Raw genomic sequence first — 26,399 nt, forward strand, 5'->3', positions numbered from 1 at the left:
TTTTCTGTGTCCTGATTTGGCATGAACTAATAGTAAGTGAACTACTATTCAATTTTTCTGTATTTTTCAATTGAATTTAGAGCTAATGGAAAGTAGTACATGAACATCCCCGAAGGCCAACTGTTTTATTCACAGAACATACAGAGCACAGGAACCATTAGCAAGAGTTCCTCATATTGTTTTGTTAACATGCCTCAAGTTAGATCACCAGCATGAATGTATTACTTCTAGCATTGTCCAAGCCTTCTTAAACATTTTATTTGGTTGAGCCTGCTGGCAGTGTTGGGAGGAACTGCTCTTTGTGTGACAGAGCAGCAGGAATGAATGGAGCTCTGCCTCAAGACAGATGAGGAGCCAGCTGAGAGTTTGTGGATAAGGATTAATGGATAGACCAACATGGACAACATTGTAGTAGGTGTCTGCTATAGACCACCTGGTCAGGAAGAAGACGTAGATGAGGCATTCTTCAGACAAGTGAAAGAAGCTTCATATTTTCAAGCCCTGGTTCTCATGGAGAGTGTTAGCCATTCCTACATCTGCTGGAGGGACAACACAGCAGAGCACAAGAAACCCAGGAGGTTTCTGGAGTACATTGAGGATAGCTTCCTAACACTGGTGACTGAGAAGCCAATGAGGAGAGGCACTCTGCTGGACTTGCTTGTGTTTGCAAAGAAGAAAGATCTGGTTGAGGATGTGAAGGTTGGGAGCAGCTTTGGCAGCGGTGACCAATAGTTAGGGAGCAGAGGAAGGAAGGAACAGGACAAACAGCAGCATCAAGTCCCTGGATTTTGTGAGAGCAGACTTTAGCCTCTTCAAAAAAAGAAAATGTTGTAACAAGCATAACAGGCTTCATACAGTTGTAAGGTTTAACTTACTCAAATTTGTAAGGTACTTTGAGAGCCTGATATTACAGGTACAGTTCCGGTGCAACACATAATGGTCTATTGTTCTTTAACCAGGAACTTCATGAAGATATTTCAGTTACTGAGTTGTCAAAACTGGACGGACTTTGCTGCTAGTCTCACCAGAAATTTAAGCGTCATAAAGTTCTCTAAACTTTGGTCTGCCTTCTGTAACAGCATTTGACATGCCAAGCATAAGCAGTGTTTCATGTGCAGGAATACCAGAATCTGTAAGAAAACACACTGTCCACATTTGTTTCTCTGTTATTATTTCTATTTTTATTTTTATTTTTATTTTTATTTTTATTTTTATTTTTATTTTTATTTTTATTTTTTTCTGTGTATTCTGAATCCTGAGCCTTCTCTTTGTACTTGTGAACTGCCTAGAGGTTGATTTGTGCCATGTAGCAGTATCTGCTTTTCAGTTTCTCTTAAAATTTCAAACCACAAAGCAAGATGTGATATTTTCTTCACTTCCTTCTAACCAGAGCCATGACCGAAATCAACAGTTTTATGGCAACATCATAGATGAGCACCCTGGTGAGTGATTTGAGACTACAAAAATTATTTGGATTTAGTCTTTATTCTAATCTTTACTTAAAGTTTGATAGAAGCAGAGGAAATTGCCCTGTTAACTTCAGTGGACCTTATATCAGGCTTAGAAGACTTAAAAGGGTAAAAGACCAGCCTTACATGAGACGAGTGCTGCAATGAAGAGTTTGCTTTTTTCCTTTCACAGACGGCTTTGAGTATAAGTCAAACATAGTGGATCTGTAGTTCTACCATTATACTCCCATATAGTTGATTTTCTTGGTACTGAAATTCCCACAGAGCTTTCAGCTAAAATGAATGTTCCTAATAATTAGAGGTTCAACAATATCTGAATTTCAAATTATTGCATGAGACATATATGAAGTCTCATAGTTCATTATAAATTATTAATTAAATTTTGCAAATGCTCTTGGGATATGTAAATCTATTACTAAGTAAATTTGTTGGCATTTCTACTTTTAAGAAATGAATGTAATGTTGACATTAAAAATTCTCTTTGTGATTATTCACAGAATAACTCCAAGAAATGTAATACAGAAATCCATTTCTCTTTGAATTAGTGTTCTCCTGCATTCAGGATTGCAGGTTTTTTTCACAATCTGCCATTCTAATTCAGAAAAAAAGTGCAGCAGTGAAGCTGGAAGTTGCTGTTTCTTCTTGGGAGGAAAAGAGAGGACTGAATCACATATCAGATATTCTGTTATATATTACTTTGTGTGTATAGGAAGGCATATACAGAAGGGAGATGTACATTTCCTACTGACTGGAGAGTACAAAGCAAGGGGCATTTTGCATTTTCATACGTGATGCCAGGCAGATCTCTTGAGATAAATGTGGGTGGCTAGCACAGAGTGGTTTCTCCCTCTGGACACCAGGAAGCAAAAACAGAGAAGCACATGTCATATCTTTCTGGCAGGTTTTCCTCCCTGTATTGTTTGCCACTGTAATAACTCAGCTCTGCACCTGCAGTGGATTCTGCACACCGAATTATTTCCTGTTGCATTTTGGAGCTCTGAAAGACGTAATTTGACCTTTGATTTCTGCCTCTTTCATTTGTTCCGGTAGATGACCAAGTATGATTTTGGCACTTTGTTCTGTTGCCGACACCTGCAAATACTAGAGCTAGGTAATAAAGTCTGGGGGCTTGTTGTTATTTTAATTTTTGTGGAGGATTATTTAGCATGTGCTGCTCTTGGTCTTTCATTTTGTCCACACTGTCAGATGTGACTTGCACAAGGTAGACTCCAGCTGATAATAATCAGTTTGCACAACAGTTAAGTAGAAGTTGCAATTTTAGGATATTGCATCCTTGACCACTTAATTTTACTTTCACCAGAACACTCCCCAAACTTTGGCTTTCATACGGTAAATATGTGAATACTGTATTTGAAACTATGCAGCACGCAGACTTTAATGAAATGCTCATGTAAATATGCTCGCTTCCCTGTCGTTACAGTTATTTTCAGTGTATGTTTAACTTGCTGATTTCACACACCGCTGTGCAGCCCTTTGTTATATATTAACTCAAGACTCGATCCTGCGAGGTGCTGAGTGCCTCTGGCCCATGCCGACCTCCTTGCACTGCCACTGGCGTTCAGGGGCACACACGGCACTCAGCACTGCGCAGCACCCAGCCCTGAGCCCGGGTAACAGCAGGCTCTTTCAAAAAAACAAACAGGTTTTCTGGAGCAAGGTTCATGCTGTTACCGTGCAATACTCTGTGCAATGGATTTTCAAACATTTAGATTAAATCTTATCCAGAACAACAGGTCCCATAGTTAATGGCTGCTGGAAGACATAAACATTTAGGTATGTACGGTGGTAATTAATTACCTTTTACAATTGTGGTTTTATTAGTTGTTCCAATTAAATGTGAAACCATTAGGCTGATGCTGATATTTAATATTTTGTGTGTTGGCTGTAGTGTGCTTTGCCCCTCTGTTACCATGTATGTGGTTTTTGGAGTAGCAAATAATCTGTGCAGCTCACCTATCAGTGCTATTCGGGCACCGTGCATTGCTGCACTTCCATACCTTACAACGGAGAGCTTTGTGCGCTGTGACTTCAAGTTGATTGCACTGGTGGTGAGATCGGGGGGAAGCTTCACTGGCATTAACCCTGCTTTTTCAAGCCCTTTTGGCAGATGCCCACCCAAACGCAGACGTAAGCCATTGACTGTTCCCCATATCAGTGCATTTTCACCAGTCTTGACTGCGTTGGGCTACAGCGCTTTTGCGTAGTTCAGTCAGGCATTTGGAAAGGTAGGCTTTACAAAAGGGTACTAAGCCAAACTGTTGCTTATGTTTTGGGAAAATGTATCTTAATGAAATCAAGATGGGGTGTAGCTCGTGCAAACTATAGTATTAATCATTGTTCTCTCTCTCTGAAACTCACTTTAGGAAAAGAGTATGGCATTGGTCTGTGTTGTAAAATCAGGTATTTGGCACAGAAAAAGTGTTGCAATTAATGTTTCTAAAAAGTTATTATCACTGTTTGATATGTAGATGAAAACCGTAATTTTCTGTTGTTTGCAAGGAAAAACACAGGACCTGATACCTTTAAATAATGGGGTTTATTTCCATCTGCAATCAGGGAAAATTACTCCAGAAATGCTCCCCCCACCTTCTCTGCTAAGCAGCCCAGCCATTGCTAAGCACGCAAGGAGTTCTTTGATTTTGGTCCTGGAATTACTTGCAAATAGAGGCAATTCAGAGCTGCAGACAACCTGAGCCTGAGACCTATACTTGAGGCTGGCCAAAGAACAAAGAACAGTTCTGATCTAGGGACTGTTGGAGGAATCTTTAATTCAAATATCTAACTGTGTTAATAGCTATCTTTTCGAAATAAGCTGTCACACTATTGGCCTTTGGCCCCACTCCTTCTAGTTGTGTACATGCTTATCTGTGGATTATCTCATGAGATAGGGATGATTTAAACATGCCACAGCAAAGAATCGTGCATGTGAAATGTTTGCAAGATCACAGCTACAGTGATGTACTTTTACTGAAGTCAAGGTATGAAATTGGACTGCAGAAGGAAAAAACTTGCTGACTGCCAGTTTTGTTTTCTTGGAGTAATGGCTGTAATGGCCAATAGGTCAGCTGCTATGTGTTTCTGGGGAATAAGCAAAAAAAAAAAAAAAAAGAGAGAGAGAATGAGATTTTTGAGGTTTTAGGAGATGTTTGTAAACGAGAGAGGTTTCTGTGTAAATTCAAGCACAATTAGCTAAGCTAGCAATACTAAGAAGTTAAGAGTTGTTTACTCATTAAATGAAAATGGGGAAATAGGTAGAAGTTTGTGACCAAGAGTAGACTGTTGATGACAATGAAGTATTTTCCAAGACTTGCAGCGTAGGCTGAAGGCACCACATGATCCCCTATAAGAATATTGTGGCAGAAAGTAGTCACAAGCATTCAATATCCTCCCTGGGAAAACAACTCCTGTTTTGGGGTAAATGAGGCCATGGCGGGTTGCATGATAATTCTCTTTCATTACGACGTGTGAGCAAGTTTAATGCTTTTTGTAAAGCCTGGATTTCACTCTCATTTAATACCAGGCTAAATCTGGAATAATAAGCTCTCAAAAGCTTAGAGGTTCCAGTAAAATGAGATTTGGCTATAAATTACATATTGGTTTCCACTGGTAATGTAGCTTTCATCCTCTAAGCAGTAGGAGAAGCAAGATTGGTAAGAAAAGAGAATAAATATACTTTATTAGCACATGGGATGATTTAGTAGAAGCTGTGACCTCTTACTGCAGAGCTTAGGAAGGATTTCTTTCTCCAGAGAGCCTCAACTCCCCCCGTCCCCTTTTCCTTAGACTTCAGCACAATGAAACACTAAGTCGATCAAAATGTTTTTATGCCATTTTTTGCTGAAGGGTTGGGAAATCGAGATGTAGAATATTGTGCATGGCACACGGTGACAGTTAGCTGAACGTTTCTCAGGCAGCAAGATCTGTGGATCTGGATACTGAATGGGAGCAGTTTATCAGTTGAAAAATAGTAGGATTTCTGATAAATGAAACATCTCTCGGCCTGGTACAGCATAAAGCTGATGGTACTGCAGTCACCTGAAACTGGCTTGTTAAAATGGAGCACCTCTGACCCGTTGGTTAAAAAAAATATTCTGGAATGTATTTGTCTGTGGATCTTCAGGACTTTCAGAGTTAAAGCTTTCATATAAATCTTGCCTGTGGTAGGAAAATTACCAGATGCTGACAGGGGGTGTCACCAGCAGCTCAGCTCAACATATGCTCCGTATGGCTTGGCTGCCAGGGCAGCACAGGAAGGCCCTGTTCCCTGCTGCTTCCCAGGCTGGTGGGAGCAGGTTTTAAACCACCTGATTTCAGCTTCATACTAAAGGTTAGCCTCTACACGTTGCCCATCCAATTATCAGTGAGGCTGAAGAGCTATTCAAGCATAGATTGGCCTACCAAGTTTTCTTCTGCGTAAAGAAAAAGAGTTAGGTGGCATCTTTACTTTTGCGGTATGCAGTAATCTCAAAATCCCTGCAATAAGACCATATTTGTATTATATTTGTGGTGAGGTGGGAATTGAAACTGAACCAGTATTTGAATGTAAAGCAGATTAAAATCTCTATTTACTGTAATGACTGATTTTAATCTCTGAAGGTGACAACAGCTCTTCATGAAAAAATTGATTGATCGTTTTCTGGAGAAAGTATTTTCCTGCTTTTCTGGAGAACACATTTAAAATATTTCCTGTTTGGGATGTGGCCATATAACTTTGCATGTCTTTGTGCTTTGTTGCCAACCCACTGTAGACCCCTCCCCACACACATCACCCGCCCCACACACACACACATGCACCCTATGGCTGCACAGCACAACACAGAGGGTCAGGCTGTGGGCATGTCCCACAGTCCTTCCCCAGTCCTTCCCAATTCACAGCACTCCCGGGCAGCTCCTGAGACAGATTTTGAGTCTGTAGTTGTTTCAGGAGTCCCCTGGCTTATGAAAGGAGGATCTTCCACTTGCTGCCTATGCTTTCCTCCCTGCCGTTGGATGCTCTGCTCCACTGCCTGCCCTATATCAGGTCTGATGCAGCGCAGCAAGCTGGCTCATCACAGAGCCACAGGGTGGGTGAGGCTGGCAGGGAGCTCTGAAGGTCCCTGGTGCCACACCTGCCCAAGCAGGGACACCCAGAGAAAGCTGCCCAGGACCACGTCCAGGCAGCTTTTGGAGATCCCCAAGGAGGAGACCCCACAGCCTCTCTGGGCAGCCTGTGCCAGGGCTCCGTCACCCGCCCAGCACAGAAGTGCTGCCTGGTGCTCAGAGGGAGCCTCCTGGGTGCCCGGCTGTGCCCATGGCACCGCTGAGCAGAGCCTGGCTCCGTCCTCTCTGCAGCCTCCCATCAGGGATTTAGGGACATGGATGAGATCCCCCTGAGCCTCCCCTTCTCCAGGCTGAGCAGCCCCAGCTCTCCCAGCCTCTGCTCACAGGAGAGATGCCCCCGTCCCTGGAGGTGGTGGCATGCTCTTAGAATGCCTGAAGCCGTCACATTTGCCACAGAGACCCAGGTGGATTGAAGGCGATGATCCGAACAGCAGCAGGTGGTCCATGGGGAGCAACGGCATCTCTGGCTTGGTGTGGGATAACAGGGGGGGAGCAAAGCAGCCATTCCACTCCTGGCACAGAAAGAGAAGGTTTGCTATGGAACATGAGAGGTGGGGAGAGGTCTGACTCAGGTAGTGGTTGTGTTCACCATCTCCTAGGCAAAAGATAGCCCTAGGACAGAATTGGTGCAAATTGCCTCTAGTTTCGAGCTGGAAACGTAGCTCCCACCTCCAGCTTAGCATTTTAATTATGTGCCCCACAGTGTTGCGGGAATGGCCGCTAAGGTTTTTCTTATTAGAGCTTCTTAACCTGCACCTTAACAAGGCCTTTTCAAAAGGGCCAGCGTGACTGACAGAACCCAAAGTGTCCGTGTTGCCTTTTGCAATGTTTAGGCAAGGACAGCTCACTGACGTAAATTAACTTCTGTAGCAAGGACGCGTGCAATCTTTCTGTTCAGAACTATCCCGTGCCCTTACAAGACATAAATTGTTGGTCTGACCCGCAGGCTCCAGTTTAGAAGATTAATGGGATATCATCAAAATAGGCAACTGAGTCTCAAAACAGGCACTTTAGTCTGAACTCCTTTCAAAGAAATGGATGCTAGGGTTTGTCCTCTGCACGGGTAGATAATGGATTATTTTCTCCGTGTGTACACTTTTTACAGCTCTCATCACCGTAAGCATTAAAATGCCAGAGAAGCATTGATGGATTTGTCCTTGCAGGCCCATAGGTTATAAGGTACTACTCCTATCATCACTTATTTTACACATATGGCACTTAAGCTGAGAAAAGTATGCTGGACTGCCAAGGTCAGAGAGAAACAAAATCCAGAATCCCTCTTCCCCAGCCTCAGTTGGAAAGAGAGCTTTCCTGCCTGGGATGTGGGTTTAATTTCTTCAAGTGATGGACATTACTTGCAGGGCTGGTAAAAGCCCGAGTTGTTTAACCTTGACTTGTAGGAACAGGAGTGTATGAGTCAATGACCAAAAAGATATCCTGTGGCACTGGTTCCAGTCCCCATTTTACCAATTATACCATTTGGTGCCTTGGATATACACAACAAACTCCACCTCAAGCTACCTGAGTTAGATTTTTCTTCTACCAAAATCTTTATAAACCTTGTGCAGAGGTATGGAAGCTCAAGGAATATTTTCCTTCCTTTGCAGCTTGTCGGTTTTGAAATAATTAGGTTTTTTTTTTTTTTCTTGAATGAACACAAATGTAGGCACACATGGTTTTTAGGAACTCCAGAAGCACAAGTGATCTGTGCCAACACTACCTAATGCCCTCCATTTGCATCCTAAGTAAAATGTGCAGCTGCAGTAACTCATGGAGACAGTCAATATGTATTATTTGTACTGCTGCCCAGAAACAGATTATAATATTAGAAATAATACCAGGCCACAACAAGAGATTTCCTTGACAATCCTGCTGATCAAAGATCTAGTTTAGTATGTCTGGCTGTGTTTAAAAGGACCAGGAAGCTAGCCAAAAATTTATAAACTCATATGTACCTGGTTCTGTGTCTGGACAAAAAAAAGTTTTCTATTACTGTGTGTTTTCTGCATCCTTAAAATTAAGTAACTTTTTTTTTTTCCCTGCCACAATGAACAGACAGCTTAAATTTGATCATTCTTTTTTTTTTTTTTTTTAAATACTCCTGATTTTAGTGTTAACAATGAGGACAGTAGTAAGTTACTACAGCACGTAAGAAATAGAGGGATGGGTATTAGCTGAAGGCTTATCATTACTTTGAAGTTCTCAGGCAGGTTAAATTCAGAGCACGCATTTCACTGAAAAAGCCTTAACATTACTATAGGAAATATTCCCATCACATAGATGCTGCTGTAGCACTTCATTGGTATCCACTTTGCTCAAATTGGTAGTTTTTATAGCTTTTCTATTCTACGGGATTTTTTGATCGAGTAAATTTAAAAAAAATAATCTAGAGGCTATTGGCAAAGTAGAGGTAAAGTTAGCATGAAGATTTTTCTCTTCTTTTTTTTTTTTTTCTGAAAAAGAAAGAGAAACATAATGGAGATAGTAATTCAATCTCACCAGAGATGCACCCATGAACATTAGTTTTAGTTCAGACTGTCACAAAGACAAGTTTGTCATTGCAAAAAGAAACTAAACAAAGAAAAGTATTGATACTAATAGAAAAACAAACCAAACCAACCAAACAAACAAAAAACAAAACACGAGTGGTTCTTGAAGAGCATGGGTAAAGACAGCCTAGAAGCCGCCAATGATCAACAAACCCCGATACTCCCCCAGATTGCTACCTGGTTCTCCTTTCCTTAATCCCTGTGAGATACTCTCTGCTCTCACCTCAGGAACATACCAAAAGCTGTAATTGTTCAGGGCTTTCTGCCCTGGCCACCACGGAGGTAATGAAGGTAAACATTGCCTGTAAGCAGCTGGGTATTGCTGTTGCATCACACTGGGCCAATTATTCTCCTGAAACCTGTTATTTTATTATAATAAGCATCAGAAGATCTTATATAACTTCGCATAATTTTTCCGGATCTGGCATCGTTCCTGAGGAAGTGCGCTACTTGCTTCACTTTTAAAGCATCTCCACATTTGCAGTGCCTGACGGACTCTGCGTCCTTGTGGTGTTCCCACTCTCCTCAGGTCCCTTTCTGTATGTGTTCTTCCATTTATTTATTTTGGCCTGGCTGCATAACAAGGCACCTCCATATCCTTTGGAAGGCCGTAGTGTTAAGTAGAGAGGATGGGATGGCAGATGTCAGGGGAACTATGTGGGTGGGGTGGGGAAAAAGGCTGATAAAGAGCTCTTAACTTTTACATACTATTATTTCAAGCAAGGAAGGTAAATACAGAATGGCTGTGTGGCCATCAGACAGGACAGTGAGGGATTTGATGTATGAGGGCATGGCAGAAAAAGCAGAGGTGGAGGAGACAGTGAATGGCAGCAGCGTGGGACAATTGCAGCTCTCTGGGGTTGTACCCTTTCCTCTCAAATAGCCCCTATCACTTCAATGTACTTCCACTTAACAGAAAATCTAGAACTTTTTTCAAGAAAAAAAAATATATGTGGTGTAGAGAAAAAGAAAGTTTTTGACTAATCTCTTCTTTCCTATTTCCGTCTACTTTCCATCTCCACGGTCACTTTCCTTCTTATCTCTTACACTTTGCATGACACCAAATAAAGGTGGAATTTGGCCTTCCTAATTGGTAACTGGGAGTCTTCTTTATGCCTCACACAATGATCTGTTCATTGGGAACTGCTCTTCTGTAGTACCAGCCATCTCTTCATGTCATGCTGGCTGAATAATGCCTCTTGAGGATGGCAAGAAAGAATAGCATCAGAGCCGGGCTGCGGGGGGTTATAAATAGCATTCTGCCAGGCTGAAAGGCTGAGCCCGTCATTAAGTTGCCTGCAGCTGGAGTGGTGTAGGTGGGTGAGTAAGAGCAACTGGGAGATGGGACAATGGTAACCTGGTACACAAGGGTCATTTTTCCTTGGTGGCGTCATTCCACTGGGCTATTGTGCTCTCCCTAAATTGCATCTCTGTGTTTAATAGAGCTGAGCAAGCTCAGTGAAATGACCTCGGAAAAGCACATTTAAAAGAAGACTGTGAATGATGAGAGGAAAAAGCATGGTTTGTTGTGCGTTGTGATTTAGACCAAGCTGCACTAAACTTCTGCTTTGCTCAGTAATTGCCTTTATTTGTATTGAACTGGCTGCGAGTTAAGGTCAAACAGAAGAGTAAATGCAACAGGAACCAGCCTTTCGAAAGTGGTGTCCCAGCTTCCTACACGCTGGCAATGATGACTTTCATTGGGCAAATTAAGAAGTTAATCCATCAGTTGAACCCAAGCTGTCCTTTGAGTGTTTTCCGCAGCAACATGATTCATTTTCTGGAATGGAATTTTTCAGTGCCAGGATGACAGAGCTCTTGAATTTGGAAAATCCCTTTCGATTTATTATTACTGATTTGGTGACAGATATACACAAATGGAAAAATCCTACATTAATTTCCCATACAGTTTATATATAAGTCAGACAAAAATAAGTTAGTTTGAGCCTGCTTATGCAAGCATACTATTCTTCTCTCATTTTCAGACTGTACAAGTTGAGATCTTGATCCTGCTCCCATTGAAGTCCGTGGGGGAGTTGACTTTAACTTCAACAGATATATGACTCAGTTTAATTCCCCCTGTGGGACCTATCAATGTATAGACATTCCATGGAGGTTAATTGCTTGAAGAGGAGTCCTTGCCTGGGATGTAAAAGGAAGGTGCAAATTGCAAAACTGCAGTATTAGCTAAATACTTCAGCCTGGGAAAGACCCTGTCATTGAAAGCAAAGAGATTTCTTGTTTCAGGAATTCTTCATCTTAATAATTAAATTCAGTCACTCATTAATTTAGGGGATGTCTTAAGAGTGTCACTTCCTTTGCCAATCTTGCCCAATAGCTGTTGAAGTATGACAAATGTTTTTATTTTGTTTTCCTGAAACTATTCATTTTGGTTCTTTTTCATTATTTTTTTAAGAGTACTTTTTTTTTTTTTTTTTTAAATGACTATTTTAAAATCATATTTTAGAAAGTACTTACAAATGAACCAGAAAAGGAATAATAGAATTGTGGGAGTGAAAAGGAGAACTTATAAACTAAGCAGAGAGAATCATTCTCATTTAGACTTTTTGGACTTAAGTGAATGATTTTCTTACTACACAAATGTATCCATTGCTATTCTGAGAAAGCCAGAGGTATCAATAACCTATTAAAAGTTTTTTTTTTGGTGGGGTGTTTCTTTATCATTAAATATGATGAATATTTTTTCTCCCATGTCACATTTTTTGTAATCCTTTCCCACCTGTATTACACTTAGAATAATCCTTCTCATTCCTAGTCACATGCACAGTAAACCTCTTTCCGATTACAGACTTTGAGCTTCTAAAACAAGCATTTCATTTTTGTTGCAATAAGTGTGATGGCCATTGTCAAGTCATTATTAAAAATCTCATGCATACACCAACCCAGATTTTTTTTCTCTTGGAGTTCTTCTCTTCAGAAATTACTGTACATGGTCAACTTCTCAGTCAGCTCCATCCTTTGATACTCATCTGGAGTCAAATGATTAGCCTAAAAATAGCAGGGTTTATAGCTCAGTTTTTCAGAGGAAACTGTAAAATGCTATGCATTTGTTCTTATTTACATCTTTTCAAACATTCTTAGAGGCAAATAATATTAATCTTCTCAAGAAGGGAAAAAGCTGGAAATTTCACTTCAAAAGCACCTTTTTTCCATCAGAAATTTGGAGGACATTTTTTTTTTTTTTTTTTTTTTTTTTTTCAGGATTGTAGAAAAACCTTTAGGATTGTAGAAGACCAGAACTAATTTAATGAATTTTTGTTTTGTAACTTTGATGAAACATTTTATCTTGCTTTTCTTTGAATATTGTAAGATACAGAGAAGTGTTCTAGTTTATAGTCAGATGAGTGATCTGCCTTCTTTCTTGTGGCAGTCCTGTTGATAAACTTTGTTTTGCATAACTTCACTAAACCTTGTTGTGACTGCACTAGAATACTAAATACAGTTGTAGCTCCCAGACTTTAAAAAATAATAATTCAGATTAAGAAAAGATTTGGGTAATTATTTATCTGCAGTACAGGAAGTTAATCCTGTTCTCAGACACAGCACACTCCTTTAGTGTGCTTCACACTGCATACATACGGAAGGACAGACTGTGACTCAATGATGCTGCAACAGTGAGAAGTGGGTTTGAGCATGCTACCAGTAAAACATCTATTACAAAAAGGTCTCAGAAGATGACAACTACAATATTTAATTTTTGTAACTTGACAAAAGATTAACTGACTGAAGACTCTTATTCCTATAATTGCATTTTTCTATGTATTCCCTTCATTAATGTAGTGACATTCAGGGAATGCAACATACAATTGTATTTTACCTAGTTACCCAAAGTGAGTTTTTTATCTTGGTTTTGTAAAGCAATTAAGTTCTTGTGAGCAAGTTCTTAGTCTCTCAATAGCTTCTCCTGTCATTTCTATGTCCTTAAGCAGTTTTTAACCATCTGGTGAATTTCAGGTATATTTACGACAAATATTCAGATCTCAAAGTCAACAGAGTTTCTCCAGCTTTAACACTGTTGGCTGGATAAAGGACAGACCCAAAGTAGTGCCTTGATTCTGCACCACCTCATGTTTTTTTCTGCTTTGTTTTTTTGTCCAGCTGGTGGGTGGAAGGCACAGGAGGAACTGGTTCCCTTCTTTGAGGAGACTTGTGGATTGAAAAGGATATTCAAAAGGATGGTACAGGAACATAGGTACACAAATTCATTGAAAATTAAGTTTGAGTAGCTCTGCTAGGTGTTTTTTAAGGGATCAGCACAACCCCCTAGAGATACTAGGGAAGCTGTGGGACAAGTTTGCCATATTGTTGGAAGCACTTTTACAGGTAACATCTCATAGACAACCCCATTGTCCCTTGGCCATTTCAGCCCCTTCACTTCCTTATCCCAAGATCTGAGACAGATACTTCTTGCTCACACTGACTTGAGAACTTCCCCAGGTTATCCCTATCAGTGCTTCCACTCTTCATCTCCATTTGTCCACGTCCAGCACTATAAAGCTACCACTTCACCCACTCGTTTGAGTCATTCTTGAAATCATGCTTCTTCCAGAGGCCTACCATGAAGCTGAGCCCAGCCAGGCCTGGGTGGGTGGCAGGCCGTGCCTGGTGCTGCTGGCTTCCCGAGAATCCTGTGGTCAATGCCAGAGTTATTTGCTACCTCATTTGACCTACATCCCTTAAGCCCATTTGTTTGCCTCATCCACTAACTACCTCTTGCCTTTCAGAGGCTGGCTATGCCGTGCTCCGGCGAGGTAATTACAGCGTGCGGAGTCACAGCACACCAGGCTCGGAGGACAGGCAGAGGGCTGAAGGCCTTCGTGACTTCTTCAGGGTGTCTGTCCCGCCCCGTTGTCATTGTGCCTCTTAACTGAGTTGTATTAAAAGTGCTTTAGTTGTATCTACAAGTCCAGCCCACATGCAGGAATATTCTTAGACATTAAACTGTTGGAGCAAGGGGTACCAGTCGTTATGTGTCTTTGTTAGTTGTGACACGGGGCTGTAAGACAGTCTCACAATTTCTTTGTGTAGCATATGGGCACTGCTCACCGTGCATTAAGGGATCTTGCTGTTACGTTTGGGGGCCAGTGGCAGGCAAAATTGTCCGTGTCTGGGACAGAAAGAGCCTGGGCACCAAGCGCAGCTATCTAAGACAGCTCGCAGGCTGCCAAGCCCTTTTCCCCAGCGTCTGTATCTCTAAGCTTCATACACCAAACACATTTTCCACGCGCTACCGACGGGAGGCGGGCCCTTGCACCCCGGGGTCGCTGCCGGGGCCCTCCCACGGCTGGGACCTCGAAGCCAGCCCCCTCTCGGGGCCGGCGGGGGGGGCCGCCGGGGCCGCCCCTCCCCGCCCCGCCATGCCGCCGCCGCCGCCGCCCCCGGCCGGCGCTGCCCGGGAGCGCCGCTCCCCGCCCCGCCGCGGCGGCCGCTGCCATAGCGATGCGGGAGGCGGCGGGGACGGGCGGCGGCACCGGGGGTCCCCGGGTCCCCCCAGGTAAGGGAACCGAGCTCGGACCGGGAGTGTGCCCCCCCCTTCCCACCCCTTCACCCTCCTTCCCCGCGACAGAGCGGGGAAGTCGGTGCAAAGCTGCGTGCTGGGAGCTTTTTTTCAAAAAAAAAAAAATAGTGTTTAATTATTTATGCTATTACTTAATTATTTATTATTATTTAATTATTTGTTACATCATTTAATTATCATTATGTAATTATTATCATTTAATTGCTATCATTTAATTATTATTATTTCCTCTCATTTTATTATTATTCCTTCTCATTCCATTATTATTATTCGTTCTCCTTTCATTCTTATTGTTTTCTCCTTTCATTCTTATTGTTTTCTCCTTTCATTATTATTATTTTCTCCTTTCATTATGATTATTTTCTCCTTTCATTCGTACTCCTATTTCTTCTCCTTTCATTTCACTCCGTCCTCTCCGCTTCCCTCCCCCTTCTGCCTGCTCAGGTGCAGAAAGCCGCTTCCCCTGCGAACTTCGCCGAGAGCAGCGGCGTCTTCTGCTTCTTCCGATTTATTTATTTTTATTTTTAATTTTTTTTTCCCCGTGCACCCGAGGGGTGCAGGCAGGCGAGGGCCGGCCGAGGTCTCGGTGCCTTTGTCCGCGCCGGGCTCCCGCGGGGCCGCTTTGAATGAAGGGGCTGGGGAGAGGGGATGGGGGAGATGCGGGGCTGCAACGCGAGGAAATCCCTTTATCCCCAGCGGCCCGAACAACTCCTGGTGAAGTCCTGTTCGGGAGGGACGAGCCTGGAGAGACCAACCGCCTCCCAAACTCGCCTCTTTTCAGGGCTTGCCTCGCCTTTGCCCCGGCCGCTCGCCTTATTCTTATGGTGATGCAAAAACCCCACGGCGCCTTTCAGGCAGCCCGGAGCCGCCGCTTTCTGTGCCTTGGCGAGGGGGATGGGCTGCGGGGACCCGGGGGGGGGGAGCTCAGCCGCTGGCCCCCCCCCTCCTCGCCCTCCTCCCCGTTTCCAGGGGCCTCCTCCTCCTCCTCGCTGCCCTCCGAGCCCCCGCGGCCACTTGGGGCCGGCGGAGACAAAGGCGAGGCCGGGGCTGCAGCGCTCCCTCCGGCGCTGTTCCCTCCCCTTACCCCGGGGCAGGACCCCTTGGGGGGCTGTGGGGGTCCCCCGCGACCCCCCAGCCTTGCTTTCACCTCCACGGCTCGCCCCGCAGCTCCTCAGGAGCCCAGGTCAGGCTGCACCCCCTGGAGATGCCCTCAGGCAGGGCAGGGGGACTGGGAGTCACTTCCAAATCCAAGTTTTCATCATGCTTGGGGATCGTGGTTGGCTAAGGGGGAGCAGCGTTGTGCGCCTGGTACAGCTCTTGGGTTTACCTGCTGGGGGGGACCAGGATGGATCGGGTCAGGGAACACCACGGCAGCAAGCGGAGGATAAAGCACCGAGGAGGGAGGCTGGATTGCAGTTGTTGGGGTTTTCTCTCTCTTCGTGTATGTGGGGATTGCATTTAGTGTTTTAAGGTGGGTGTGGTAATAATAGTGAATTCACTAGCTTATTAAGCTTTAGGAAAACAAGCACATATTGAAATTATTCTGGTCACTTAAATTGCTAACGAATGCAGTTGTACTTTGAGGGAGTTATTAACATCTCCTCGCTGCTGTAACACACCTTTGTTCAGCTGAGAGGAACTCCCTGAGCTCATGTATGCCTTTAAGTCTTACAATGGGGTTCAAACTTCCTTTTGTGGGGGACTTTGTACAGGGATTTCTCTAACGGGCGCCTTTGCTTTCTTGGTGCAGGCAGTGCAGCCTGAGGAGCTCACCTCACCCGGCGAACGTGGAAGCAAGAGGAGCCAGGGTGCAGCAGATGAAGGACAGGCAGCGAGGGCGGCTGCTGGAGACAGCAGCGTGGCTTTGAGCTGCCCCAGCCTCTGCCTCCATGCGTACAGCATCGAGGGCATGACCACATTTCAGAATGGCGGCACCACCGTCACCTGTATAGTGATGGATAATAAGGAGCCCCCAAACCTGACAACCTCTGTCAGTCGTAATGGGGGGTACAGCACCGGCACCGGTCTTGAAGAGGAAATACAAGATGAGAAACTCAGCCCTTCCAAAATCATGCGCTTTTTCTCCACCCCTCGGAAACGGGCGAATTCCAGCTCCGACAGGCCTCGGTCTCTGATTTTGATGGGCAACTCTTCCACGTGGAATGCTCTGTCTTCCATCAGGAAAATGGGGTCTTTCAAGAAGCTGAAATCGTCCGTTCTCCAAGGGATTCAAGCAAGGGAATGCTCAGATATCCTAAACGAGAACAGTGTAGGCAAGAACATTTCAAATGGGGCAGTGGTGAGAGTTCAGACTAACAGGTACTCCTATTCGGGACCTTTACAGGATTTGCAGAGCACGGTTGATGGTTTGGCTTCTGACTGCTCTGATGCGGAGGAGAGCGATGAGTCTTTCCTGAGGAACACTCACCGCTCACGCAGCATCAGGCGGGCTTACGGTGCCGGCCGCATAAACTTGCTGGACGCAGAGAAAGCCCAGAGCCATCACAACGGCACGAGGCCAACGTCTCCCGTCCTCGCGGAGCCAAAGATCTGTGAGATTTTAGTGAAAGATTCTGAAAATAACAGGATCGTTTATCGAAGAAGCAAAAGTTCGGATAATTTAAACTTTCTGAAGAAAAGCTCGTTCAAACGGAAGTCCACCTCAAACCTTACCGACCTCAAGGCTGCAAATGAAAAACAAATGACAGCAAGGACTGCGAGTGCTACTTCTGCTGACTCGGACAAAACCAGCGGGAACCCCGAGAGGAGATCCAAGCGGTGGAAGAGCCCCATCAGGGCAAAGGATTTTGACCGAGTTTTGAAGCTTGTCAGCAACGTTGCAGATGTCGCGTGGAAGAAGGATGGCTCTAAAAGCACAGCTCCTTCTCCCAGCGAGCAGTCCCAGAGAACGAGGTCGAACAGCAGACTGCACGATGACTACTCCCGCAGGGTTTCCAGTAGCACTGATCATGACAGAAAGAGATGCACCTCCTCGATATCTAGTCCAGACTCTTCCTCACCAGGAACACCTTGCCTGAAGAGCCCCGCAGCTGCTCAGGATAAAGAGGCTGAAATGAATGTAGCTGGTGCTGAAGACAAAAACCTCAGGACATCTTCAGGTTTCCCAGAATCTGATAGCTTGTCGCCGACTCTGAGTGACATCGGGCCGTTTCCCAATGAAGTGTTTGATACGGACTCGGATGAACCGAAAGCTGCCCAGCAGTTTACATGGGAAGCTGAAAATCCTCACGTTCCTGTCAGGCCAACTGCTCCAAAACCTCAGAGCCCCAGTGTGGAGAAGGTCAAGTGCAATATGGATTTCCAGTGCCCAGACCATCACAGCACGCTGTCGCTGAGCTCAATGGAAAGCGAGGAGAGGGGCGAGGTTGCCGGGCTGAAGCTGGGCAGGAATCCTGTCTGCTTCCAGGACGCCGTGCAAACCGTGTACTACGATGATGGAAACGAGGACAGTGGCATAAGCAGCCACTCTCAGCTGAGCCTCAATTTAGCCCCTGGTGCAGAAGAAAAAAAGGAAGAGGTAAGAAAGAAAGCAAAATCGTTTCGAAGTTATATATTTACCCATCAGGTTTTTGTCTTTATTAATGCAAAACAACACGAACAATGCAAAATAACCTGAATGCTAATGACTATTGCAGCTTGTTATTGCTAAAATATGCTGACAGTAATTATTTCCTTTAATGTATTCTCTTTGGAAGCTAACGTCAAATTATTTTTCCTTTGTACATTAGTATCGAAGAAAGTTTTGGCAGCCAAGCTGTTCATGTGTGTTTTTTCAAGGGCAGTTTATTACACCCTGCAGTTATACCAGCTTGTCATGTGGGCTTGTCAGATTTTACTAGCCTGAGCAGGGTCTGGCTGTATTTCTTCCCAGCCAAAAGGTCTCCAAGGAGTCAGTGCACTTGGAAGCAGCGTTGATTCAGTGTTAAAGGCTTTTCCCATGGAAGCCTTGCAGAACGGGGTGATATTTGTAGAGAGGTATGTTGTGAAAGGTGCAGTGCAGGGGTTTAAACATTCGTTTCTTGCTGATGTTGTCACTGTGCATTGGTGGCCATGCCGAGTGCAAGCTACTTGGATATTCGCCCGCAGATTTCGGACAGCAGAGCGTGTTGCTGCTGAAGTCTTGGGGAAGCCACCAGCGTGTCATTGTACCTACCCCCAGCAGAAGGGCAGCTGCGCCGCTGCACCCCTGAGATAAATGCAGTAGTAAACCTGAAGCCCCGTGGAGGAGGGGCAGTGTGAGCACTGCCACTGGAGCAGTGGCAGTGGTTTGGCAGTGTTGGTGAAGGGCAGTCACACACATCCTGGAAATGGCTCAGCTCAGCCCCTGCCATGGGCAGCAGCATGGCTTTGGGCTGCCTGGGGTGAGGCAGCTCACAGAGGTTTGCCTTTCGTTGGGAAATATGCATCAGGGCAAGGATCCCTCTGGGTCTGCATGAAAACCAGTTACAGAATTAACCTTTTAAGCTACCTCAGTTTGCATGAACGTGTGGTATGCCTTAGGTCTGAGAGAAACAAAGGTAACTGTTGCAGTTGTACACACTACAGCCTCTCAGGCTTGGTAGTCTTATAATGTCTGTGAAGCCATATAACTTTAAAAGCCTGGCGTGGTTTTTACAAACCGACTGGAGATGATAGTTATTCCCATTCTCATCAGCGTTGCCATTCTACTGGAGAAGAGCAAGTTTGTTTATTGTCCGCAGCTATGGTAAGGTTGGAAAATTAGCCCAGTACCTACAAACATTGGGGCTCTGGGATCATTCTCCACCGCAGAGTCCCAGGGTTGCCACAGCCACCCACCCGTCTTTCAAAGCTCTCCCATAAGGGTGTAGGCAAGGAGATGCTTTCACTGCCAAAGAGGTGAGAAGCCCTGGTGGTTTATGTGTCAGCAGTGTTTCTCAGGAACGAAACGGGAAGGAAAATCAGTGCTCCTCATCTACCATCTAGTGGTGATCTGGGCTCATGACACAAAAGAAATTCAGCTCGTCCCTCCCCCTGGTTCCCCACAAACCAGTGCTGCCTTTCAGAAGTTTTAAAATGAATGTGTGCTTTGGGTGGATAAAAGTTACTGCAGTTTTAGTTTTAACACCACATTCTGTTATTATCTAGCCTGCAATTTAAACTTTATCTTATATTTTAGGTTATTTGTGGGCGTGTTTCAGTTGTCTAAAATACGCTGCGTGCTCTGGGAGCAGCTTTGCATTTGTGTATGGGATGCACATCTGCTGTAGGATGGAGCCCTTCAGGAGATGATGGAGATGACAGTGATGGCTGGGGACAGATCCTGTGCTCACCACGGCAGTGGTGAGGGGACCAAACCCCCTCCCTCTGTCACAGGCACTGCGTGGAGTGGTCTGTGTGTTGCTGCATGGCAAAACAGCCGTGTCCACCCGAATGGTGCAGCTGCACCCAAACCTCTGTTCTACAGCTACATTTTTGGAGGTGGTAGCTACAGATTGGAAGCAGGAGCTGTGCAGGACAGGGGTTACCTCAGTCTTAGTGTGCAAAGGGTGTAAGCACTGCCCTCTCTTCTCTCCAGACCTGCTTCTCATCCCATACACAACCCTACAGCTGTGGCACTCAGCATGAGTACAAAACAGGGAGAGTGGTGTGGTTTTTCCCTGCCATTTCTTTGGAGGGTGTCAGTGCGCTTTTTCTCCTCCTTGCTAGCATGCATGGAGGTAGCTCGGTACCAAAGACGCCAGGTATTTTTTAATTGGAATTTATTCAGCCTGCAGGCTCTTCAGTGAATGCCACATACTCACACAGTGAGGTCACTGGGGTTTGAACTTTTGACTACAATTCATTTTTTAATTTAACCTTACATCCCCGCATTATAGAACTGTACCCACCCAGAGAATTGTTTCTGTGACACTTTAGTGCTTGATTTGTTCTCAGCAACACTTTGAGAAGTAATGCTGAGCAATGCAAATCCAAAACTTTAAAGACTTTGTCTGAACCTTAAGTACACTGTTTTGACGGACAAATCTACATACTCTCCACGTTTCGTGCATCTTTTTCATGTGAATTTCATGTAAAAGCCAGTATGTATTCCAGCATAGCCACTAAAATCTCTTTAGCTCGGAGACATATTTCACTACAAAGCTTGCAAGGTACTAAAGAGCCAGGCTCAAACATGTTCTCCTCTAAGGACTGACTGCAGTAGCTGGAAGCAAAGCTATTTTATTCCCTTACCCACTTGTCCAGACAATTGCAGTCTGCAAATGAAGTCTGTGGAACTTGGTCCATCTCCGTGCATGCCCAAATGCAGAAACTACCCTGCATTAAGTACCATTTCACATTTGGACTTTACTTTCCTGAAGAAGATCCCCATGTCACTGTAAATAGCAAAACCTTAAAGCCTTTGCTTTGGACTGGCACATGGCAGCCACTAAGGCTGCATAAACAACACAGTTTGGGACAAAAAAAAAAACCAACAAGGAATTATTTGATGTCACCTAGTGTTTCCCAAGCTCTTTGAGCACCTGCTGTGTAAGGTGCCTTGCTGGCATCTGGCTTCATGTTACACGAGACCTTTTATTACTTAAATACACACGTTATCTGCATGCCTCTAAGTGATTATAGTGAAGATTATTATAGGTTATAGCGAAGAGGTAATTCTGTACTGAGCGCTGAGTCCCAGTTTATTTGCAGATTGTGCTTTAAATGCTCTAGGATCGATCTGTTGACTCATTTACGTCTGTGCCATGCAGCAGTCGGAGGTCCTGCCTCATCCACGCCGTGCGATCCCCAGAGCTCAGCCCTGTGCAGGGGCACCTGGCAGTGCTGACCTGCAGTAGCACACAGCAAGGCTGGAGCTGCTGCTCTCATCTTTTCCTTACGGGTCTCTGGGCTCTGAATATTGAGCACACACGGCTTAATTTGGGGGTAAAACTCCTGGAAGAACTACTACGAATTGCAAGTGCCCAGCACCGCAGGGCTGGGTCAGCTGCTCCCAGCTCCCTGAGCTGTTGGCATTGGATTTATTCATCTCCAGGTCATCCACATGCGATTTGGAATGTGGCTTAATCAGCTTAATCTGTGTAACTGAAAATCTGCTAAACTGGGAAGGATTAAGTAAGTAAGGGTGGGAACGTAAACTGGGCTTACTGCTCCCAGCAGGTCCCAGCACTCCGGTGTCACTGCTGGTGGCACTGTGGCCAGGGGACAGCAGCAGAGCACCGTCAGAGGTGCTCAGCAGCATCTCATCTGCAGATTTCAATGGGACCAAGTGATGCTGGATTTGCTCTGAACTCTCTGAGCTGCCCCAAACAGGACAGGATACCTCTGCACGTTGCTCAGAGGATGACTTCCAAGAGCACTTGTGCAGAGCTAAAGCAGAAACCACCGTGCCTTGCTACAAACCCAAACTGCAGAGCTGATCGCTGAAATGATAGAGCACGGAGCCCTCAAAGGACGCCCTCCTTCCTGTCACAGCAGCAGCTCTTCCAACGTGCTGCAGCAAAGCTGTCTGCCATTCAGTGCAGCCCGCAGTCATTTGTCACTGTGCCTGTTGGTAGGCAGAGGGAGAAAAAGGCAGTGGCGACAGGAATCGGAGTTCTGGGTCAGGTTAGGCACAGCCAGGTGGCTCACCCTGGTCAGGAGAGATTATACCCCTGGCCGTGGAGTGGCACCCTGGGCCATGTAACTTGGTGTGTGCACAGAGCAGGGTGCTGACCTGTCGGTGCTGCACATCCGTCCCCGCTCCAGGAGGCTCCCTCTGAGCACCAGGCAGCACTTCTGTGCTGGGCGGGTGACGGAGCCCTGGCACAGGCTGCCCAGAGAGGCTGTGGGGTCTCCTCCTTGGGGATCTCCAAAAGCTGCCTGGACGTGGTCCTGGGCAGCCTGCTCTGGGTGTCCCTGCTTGGGCAGGGGTGGCACCAGGGGCCTCCAGGGATTCCTTCCAACCTCAGCCATCCTGTGATGCCATGAGGCTGTGATGCCCAAACTAAAGGAAGGCAGCCACGGGGTTTCCTCCGAGCCACCTGCGCTTCCCCTTGCTGGCATCCGGGGGCTGCTGGGGGTGTAGCTGAACCCCCCCTGCAGGGGGCCGAGGTGGAGCACAGCAGGCTCGGCTCCTTCGAGCCCCAGCTCAACCGCAGCGGCCTCGCCCTCGTGCTATGCTTGAGCAAGTAATCGTTTGCAGACGGAGAGTCGCCCAAGGCAGCTCCACCCGCTGCAGGCTGCAGGCTGGGTCCGCTCCTGGGACCTGCCGGCGGCTTGGGCTTGGGCTGGGACAAGGACAATGGGGCTTTGCCCGGGAAGGGTGGGGAGAAGGGGAGCCAGGGGACCTCCTCCTGGAGAGACGGGTACAAGGCCGACAGCTTTTTATGTTCCGCTTTGTTTGCAGAAAGCTCAACTTTCAAATCAGCTGGCTTTTGAGGTTCGCCAGCGGATGTTACAGAGACAACAGGCAGCCTGGAAAAAGTTGTTTGTTTTACCAAATCAGAGGAAAATGAGTATTGTCAGTCCTCCTACATGCTCTGGGGTGTCCCGAGTCTTGATTTAGAAATTACATAGGGATTATTTAGGGGCTGTTAATGCCTATACATCCTCTGAAAAGACTCAATAGATACCAATGCTACTTTACTATATGCTACATGCTTGCTTTTAATTTAAGATACTGAAGTAAAGGTGAAATACCGCTAGAGCATCATCCCCACAGATCAAGACACCGGAAAGCTGTTTTCTGTTTTTAGCACCCTTGCATTTTATATGTCTGATGAGATTATTCTGCAAAGCAAATGCACGTCTCTGCGAACTGCCCTCTGCCAGTCAGAAATCTGCCAGCTACATTTGGTTTTGGAAATGAGTAAAATGACAGAGGAGAGGACGAAGGAAATCCTTCAGGCCGAAGAACAGTCATGAGATCCTCTGGTCATTTCCAGCTCAGCTGTGTGCTTCCTGTGTGATTTGAATTGCTGAAGTGCTTTGTGTCTGCGCCTTATCTGTGAAATGTGAATGTTACGAAGGTGAACTCACTAATCTTTGTAAAGCACATTGCTCACAGGGAAAGCATTAGGCTTTTTGATTATGATAAGCATGCTTTCAAGGCTCAGGTTAAATGAAGTAAACCAGCATTAAGAATGCTGTAGAAATATATGGCCAAGTTTTGTTTGGGGTTGTCTCTATATGGCTTATCTGCATAGATCACAGAATGGTTTGGGTTGGAAAGGACCTTAAAGATCACCTCATTCCAACCCCCTGCCATGGGCAGGGACACCTCCCACCAGACCAGGTTGCCCAAAGCCCCATCCAGCCTGGCCTTGAACACCTCCAGGGATGGGGCAGCCACAGCTTCTCTGGGCAGCCTGTGCCAGGGCCTCACCACCTTCTGAGAGAAGAATTTCCTACTAACATCTAAATCTCCCCTCTTTTAGTTTAAAACCATACCCCCTTGTCCTATCACTATCTGCCCATAAAGCAAAAAATGTTGCCTCCATCTTTTTTATAAGCTCCCTTTAAGTACTGAAAGGCTGCAATGAGATTTCCCTGGAGCCTTCTCTTCTCCAGGCTGAACATCCCTAGCTCTCTCAGCCTGTCCCCGTAGGAGAGGTGCTCCAGCCCTCTGATCATTTTCATGGCCCTCCTCTGGACCTGCTCTAACAGCCCCACATCCTTCCTGTGCTGGGGGCCCCAGCCCTGGACACAGTACTCCAGGTGGGGCCTCACGAGGGCAGAGCAGAGGGGCACAATCCCCTCCCTCCACCTGCTGCCCACCCCTCTGTTGGTGCAGCCCAGGACGCAGTTGGCCTTCTGGGCTGCAGGCACACGCTGCTGGCTCATGTCGAGCTTTTCATCCACCAGATCCCCCAAGTCCTTCTCTGCAGGGCTGCTCTCAGTGAGTTCTTCTCCCAGTCTGTGCTCATGGCTGGGATTGCCCTGACCCAGGTGCAGCACCTTGCACTTGGACTTGCTGAACCTCATTAGGTTCACGTGGGCCTACTTCTCCAGCCTGTCCAGGTCCCTCTGGATGGCATCCCTTCCTTCTGGTGTATCAGCCACACCACTCAGCTTGGTGTCATCTGCAAACTCCCTGAGGGTGCACTCGATCCCACTGTCTATGTTGTCAATAAAGATATTAAATAGCACTGGTCCCAAGACAGACCCCTGAGGGACACTGCTTGTCTCTAGCCTCCACCTGGACATAGAGCCATTGACCACAACTCTCTGGTTGTGGCCATCCAGCCAATTTCTTATCCACTGGAAGGTCCACCCATCAAGTCTCTCTCTCTGCAATCTGGAGACCAGGATGTCATGTGGGACTGTGTCAAAGGCCTTATAGAAGTCCAGGTAGATGACATCGGTCAGTCTTCCTTTGTCAACTGATGCAGTCACTCCAACGTAGAAGGCCACCAGGTTGGTAAGGCACGATTTGCCCTTGGTGAAGCCATGCTGGCTGTCTCGGATCACCTCCTTGTCCTGCTTGTGCCTTGGCATTGCTTCCAGGAGGATCTGTTCCATGACCTTTTGAGGCACAGAGGTGAGGCTCACCTGTCTGTAGTTCCCCGGGCCCTCCTTTCTACCCTTTTTAAAACTGGGAGTGATGTTTCCCTTTTTCCAGTCACCAAGTACTTCACCTGACTGCCAGGGCTTTTCAACTGTGATGGAGAGAGGCTTGGCAACTCCATCAACCAGTTCCCTCAGGACCCTGGGATGCACGGCATCAGGCCCCACAGACTTGTACTGGTTCAATTCCATCAGGTGGTCTCAAACCTGCTCTACACGTACAGCGGGAGGGACTTTGTTCCTTTAACACCTGCCTAGAGGTAGAAGGACTCGAGAGCCCCACTTCAGAGCCCATATTGATCATGTCCATGAAGCATAAAACAACCTTTTAACCTCAGTAGTGATGATAAATGAACTTCAACTAGTGTTCTCCAGCTGCTATTTAGCAACAAGAAAAGTGCAAAGGTTACCTTTTATCATGTACCTGGGTGGAGACACTCTGCCTGGACTTTTACTCAGTTAAGTGAAGGTGATAAAATTATTTATGACCACTAGGTCATGAGCACTTGGTCCTTTACATTTTTGCTAGCCTATATGAACTGAAAAATCTGTTCTAATATAACTCTGCTGAGTTATGAACATTTGGCAGTTCCTGTGTTATACAGTGGCAGTTCCTGCGTTACACAGAAATACCAGCTCTTTAATAGTCACTGATTATAATACTGGCATATAGCTGTCATTGTTAGTATAAGTTTATACATTTTATATATGGACTCCCAAATGCACATGGAAGCATGTAGTTGTGATCAAAACACAGAGATATCTACACGAAATAGCACATCTGTGATTTTTTCCCTATAAATACTCCAGTACCTGTTTTTAAGCCTTGCCATTTACAGAAGAACAGGACTGATTATCCATCACAAGTGTTTCCTGAAAAATACAGAGTGATGAAGTGTGCTGAAACTTCTCAGACATTACTAGAATTTGATCTGGTCTGTTCTCTGGACTAGAAAAGGGCTGCTGGAGTTAGGGAGGCTGCACTTCAGCCAGGCAGCTCAAAAATAGAGTACCTATGTGGGAAAATAAAGAGATACCAGAACAAGAAGCAATGCAACTTCTTTCGGAGCTAAGGAAGAAGAAAAGGCAGAAGGAAACGGGAATTGAGGGGGAAAAGACAGATGAGAAACAAATTTCTAGAGATTTAAGTGTCCCCTTATACTTTTCTGTATGTGTAAGTTAGGAAGAGTTAAT

The 26,399-nt window shown here is 45.6% G+C and overlaps 1 protein-coding gene across 8 annotated transcripts in view; it reads left to right on the forward strand.

Annotated features, from left to right (window-relative positions):
- The window catches only part of SPATA13 (spermatogenesis associated 13), a 171,358-nt gene that overhangs the window by 107,073 nt on the left and 37,886 nt on the right, over positions 1-26,399 (forward strand). For 4 of the 8 annotated variants that reach the window (XM_040543970.1, XM_040543969.1, XM_040543974.1 and 1 more), the window contains one exon: positions 16,429-18,216. In XM_040543970.1, coding sequence (XP_040399904.1) covers positions 16,429-18,216 — 1,788 coding nt within the window. Of the gene's footprint in view, positions 1-14,541; positions 14,655-15,696; positions 15,862-16,428; positions 18,217-26,399 lie in introns of those variants that run through there. The other 4 variants (XM_040543972.1, XM_040543976.1, XM_040543971.1 and 1 more) reach the window with 3 other exon arrangements.

Source organism: Cygnus olor, chromosome 1 (genome assembly GCF_009769625.2).
Source record: "Cygnus olor isolate bCygOlo1 chromosome 1, bCygOlo1.pri.v2, whole genome shotgun sequence".
In the NCBI taxonomy this organism is placed as follows: domain Eukaryota; kingdom Metazoa; phylum Chordata; class Aves; order Anseriformes; family Anatidae; genus Cygnus; species Cygnus olor.